Source organism: Osmerus eperlanus, chromosome 3 (genome assembly GCF_963692335.1).
Source record: "Osmerus eperlanus chromosome 3, fOsmEpe2.1, whole genome shotgun sequence".
Lineage (NCBI taxonomy): Eukaryota > Metazoa > Chordata > Actinopteri > Osmeriformes > Osmeridae > Osmerus > Osmerus eperlanus.
Genome location: NC_085020.1, coordinates 4,428,881 through 4,433,433, shown reverse-complemented (window position 1 = coordinate 4,433,433; position 4,553 = coordinate 4,428,881). Strand labels below are relative to the sequence as shown.

At 43.9% G+C, this 4,553-nt stretch overlaps 1 protein-coding gene across 2 annotated transcripts; it reads left to right on the top strand.

Moving 5' to 3' along the window:
- Positions 1 to 381: 381 nt before the first annotated feature.
- Positions 382 to 3,344, top strand: si:dkey-69o16.5 (Alpha-aspartyl dipeptidase-like). Of its 2 annotated transcripts, none has more exons than XM_062455682.1 (9): positions 382 to 563; positions 745 to 841; positions 942 to 1,030; positions 1,289 to 1,363; positions 1,532 to 1,611; positions 1,709 to 1,882; positions 2,189 to 2,248; positions 2,860 to 2,942; positions 3,129 to 3,344. In XM_062455682.1, exons 1-9 carry the CDS (start codon positions 539 to 541, stop codon positions 3,193 to 3,195), a joined length of 750 nt encoding a protein of 249 aa, XP_062311666.1. In that variant the 5' UTR covers positions 382 to 538; the 3' UTR covers positions 3,196 to 3,344. The 2 variants fall into 2 exon arrangements, with proteins under 2 accessions (XP_062311666.1, XP_062311674.1); XM_062455690.1 differs by having other exon boundaries at positions 390 to 656.
- The last annotated feature ends 1,209 nt before the right edge of the window (positions 3,345 to 4,553 follow it).

Below are 4,553 nucleotides of genomic sequence, written 5' to 3'. Positions count from 1 at the left end.
AATAGTTATTTTTGGCGGATTTTTGTTTCGATTTACATACATTTGCATTAAAGATATGCAGTGTGAAAGGTATGAATTATCCGAAGGATTGCCTCCAGCAATGCGTTGTCTTGGGGTCAGTGCAAGAGGACAAAAATAAGCCTCTTTAGGCTAAGGAGATGCTCTACAAATAAAAATTCCTTTCAATGCATTATTATTTTACTAGTATTTTATTTGACTGTTTGCCACATAAAACAACACCCACTCCCGTGAGATGATGTGTCTTCCCATACCAACAGAGAACAGTACAGAGAATGGCCGGACTACCCTCAATGCGCAGACCCATACCCCTTAATACAACTAGATGGAGATATTTAGATGTGTGGTGAGGCCTGCGCCTGCGCCGTAACGCATTACAAGTCAAGCGGTCAGTGTGTGCTATTTCATGTTTGGTCTAGTTCCGTCCAAATGATTTCCAAATAACAATGAACATGCATGTCTTGGATAAGGCTTCGATGGTTTTATGCTGTTGTAAGCACTGAAGTGCAACGATGTTTCAATGAGCCTGCGAAAAGTTGCTATAGGTAAACAATCGTCGCAGAAACTGTGGCCACCCTTAGACCCATGAGTGAAGAGTAAAGATAATTTATATTGAGGACGCGTCAGCAAATCAGACGGTGGTTATTGCTCAACGTTAAACTTTGACCTGGACTAGCTCTTTGAAATGCAGAAGTATACTTGAGTTGTAAGGTTTTGTGTTTGCAGAGATGAAGCGAAGACTACTGCTGGTGTCGAATTCAACATTGCACGGGAGTGGATACCTGGAACACTGTCAGCAACAGATTAAAGACTTTTTTGGAAAGTAAGTTAGCATTCAAATCAAAGACTGAACACCTTATATTTTATATGATATTGGTTAGTTCCTATCTTACAATTGAAACTTAAATGTTTGTGTGTGACAGTGATGTGAAGCGGGTCCTGTTCGTGCCCTATGCACTGCATGACAGAGACGCATACGCCAAGACAGCAAGGGACAAGTTCAAGAGTCTAGGTTGGATTCTGATCACTCTGCTCCAAACCCAATCACTACCCCAAGACACAACGCCAGATACAGTCGCTTTATCACTGGGTTTCTAACCCAGACAGTACAATTTGACTGGGCTGTGATCCAACAGGGCTCTAACTCAAGACCATACTCCACATAAATTATTGAGTTTCTGTTTGTACTGATTAATGTTGTTTGTAGTGTATTATTTATAATAATTGCTCTGTAATATCTGTGTTTAATGTTGTGTTGACTTTGATCCAGGCTACGAGGTGGACAGCATCCATGAGGCCTCAGACCCTGTGGAGGCAGTGCGGAAGGCAGAGAGCATCTTCATCGGTGAGGAAAGGGGGGAGGAGTAGGGGGGAGAATTGAGGGGGGAGCAAAGATGAGGTGAGGGGAGTCGGGGGGAGGAGAGATGAGGAGGGGGGGGGGGGGAGAAGAGAGGAAGGCAGGAAGACATCATAGGTGAGGTGAGTTCTCCTGATGCCTGTTCTGTTCTTCTAGGTGGTGGCAACACATTCCGTCTGCTGAAGTGTCTCTACGACAACCAGGTGGTGACTGAGATCAGGAAGCGGGTGCTTGAGGTGAGTGTCACGGGGGGGTCGCTCCTCCATGATGATGTCATTGTAGGCCAGGATTTCGGAGGTGGGTCATGGTTGAGGTCTTCATCCACTCCCCCAGGATGGAGTTCCTTACATGGGCTCCAGCGCCGGCACCAACGTGTCCACCGTCAGCATCAACACCACCAACGACATGCCCATCGTCTACCCGCCCACCTTCTCTGCCATCGGCCTGGTGCCGTTCAACATCAACCCCCACTACCTGGACACGGACCCCAACTGCAGGCACATGGGGGTGGGTACACGCACCAGCACACAGCCATCGTGCTGGATGTCCAGGCATGGACATTTACATTTAGTCATTTAGCAGACGCTCTTATCCAGAGCGACTTACAGTAAGTACAGGGACATTCTCCCCGAGGCAAGTAGGGCTGAGCGGTAGGGCTGAGCCCAAGGACACAACGTCATTTGGCACAGCCGGGGAATCGAACTGGCAACCTTCAGATTACTAGCCCGCTTCCCTCACCGCTCAGCCACCTGACTCCCCTGGACATGGTGATACAAACCTCATCTGTATAACCATGTGTGTTGTCCTCTTCAGGAGACCAGAGAGCAGAGGATCACTCAGTACCTTGAGGAACCTGACACACCCTGTGTGCTGGTGAGGCTGACTGTAGGGATTTACATGGACAATACAGCCAGGCAGGCACACAGCCAGGCAGGCAGACACATAGATATACTGTATATAAAGACTAGATGTCTTACGGCGGAGTCTAGAACGTCCGCACATGGCGGCCATCTTGCTACAGTCAACTCGCTCACCCATAACATTGTGTTGATGCTACATGTACTTTTTAAATTACCATAACTTGCTCAATTTTCAACCGATTTTGAAACGGTTTGGTTTGTTATCAACGTCAGAGATGTCGTTATGCCACTGCATACTTATGAATAATTATGTTTTTGTTTTTTTTTATAGAATAGAAGTATGCAGTGGCATAACGACATCTCTGACGTTGATAACAAACCAACCCGTTTCAAAATCGGTTGAAAATTGAGCAAGTTATGGTCATAAATGTTTTTTATGGGTTAGCGAGTAGACTGTAGCAAGATGGCCGCCATGTGCGGACGTTCGACTCCGTTGTCCGGCAACGCGGACAAGACATCTACCCTTTATATATCTATGGGCAGACATATAGACACACACACACTGACTGACTAGCTAGATGGTATTGCTGACAGGTTGTTGACAGTGTTGTGGTCTGTTGTCAGGCTCTAAGAGAAGGCTGCATGCTACTAGTGGAAGGAGACAAAGCTACTCTACTGGGAAGCACCAAGGCCCGCCTCTTTATCAGGTAACTTGAGGGTTTAGGTTGGTTGAGGGGCAGTTCTATGGGCATATGTGAAGCCCTCTGTGACATGCTTGCGTGTAAAAAGGGCTATACAAATAAATTTGATTAACACACACACACGCAGACACACACGTGCTCAAACTCTCAGGGCAATGAACCGCATTTGATAGCATTGTGTCTGTGTTACAGGGAGAAGCCCACAGTGGAGTATGAAACAGGAAGTGACCTCAGCTTCCTGCTGACAGATAGACTTTGACCTGGGAAAACAGCAAGTTTCCTCTCAAAGCATAGAGAGAACTATGCCATTCTGTCCACTTTTCTAAATCCATTCTTCACTAAAGACAATAAAAGTATGGTTTTACTAGTAAAATAATATTTGTATCAAGTAAAGCTGTTTACTTCTTACTCTGTGACTCACCTCTATTTGTCCAATCTTATCTTAGGTGTAAAGATAAAGAACTTTATTCTAGATAATATAGATAGGAAGGCAGTCGGGAACACATGGGTCAAAGCTAATCAAACAAGTTCATGAAGGATTAAAGTCAGACCGAATTTAAAGAATACAGATCATTTGAACAGGAAAACAGTAGTATGCCTAATGTGTAAGGTAGACAGTCTAAACAGATCAATGAAGACAGTTTTAATGGTTTAATGAACATTTAGCCCTGATTAACTGTGCCTTTTTTCCTATTATCTTGGATGCACATTAAATCCATAGACGGGGTGAACCCAATATGGGCAGTCTCTCAAGTTCACAAATGCACATTTCACTCAACATACAAACACATCAGTTCCATCCTGCACAGCATAGATTCATGTAAACACCAGTATTCCTCTCTAAGATCATTGTTAATATTCTGAAAAACTAAAAGAAAAACCTTTTCACTGAAGCAGTAGTGATGGGATGGCTGAGTTTTTAGTGACTTAACCCTTGTGTTATCTTCGGGTCATTCTGACCCACCGTCGTATTGCGATAGATTTACCGCATACAAAGACAAAGTGAAGCATTTTCTTTTAACAGCTAGGCTGTCTCAGACCCCCCACATTGCAAAGGTTAAAAGAAAATTATTTTAATTTGTTTTTGTATTGGGTAAAATTGGGTAAACACAACGATGGTTCGTTATGAACCTTTGGGTCATGTGACCCGAAGGCAGCACGAGGGTTAAACCCTTTAGACTAGTTCATCGAAAAGTAACCCAACTTATTTTGATCGTTTGGCTCAAAGCTGCAAAGTACAGTATGTGGCTGTGTGCAGAACACACACAACCCTTTATTGATTAGACTGGTAAAAGTGTGCTTTTTACAAATACAATTGCTTCTTAACAGCATCGTGTCATCAGAACACACATTATTCCTGTACACTTTAGAAGAAGCCGTTGGTTCAATGAACCAGTCAAGTGAACAACCCCCCCCCCCCAAAAAATCTACTCAAGCAGTAAAAAGAGCATTTTTAAAACCGCACCTCACTACAACACAAACAAGCTGTAACACAATGCATCATTTGGTTCATATTCTACAACAGGTCATCAAGTTTTAGAGCGCATAAAGGCACACGTTACTGAAAATAAAAAATATCCCGCATCCCTGTACCTCAAAGAGGTCTAAGATCAGTGT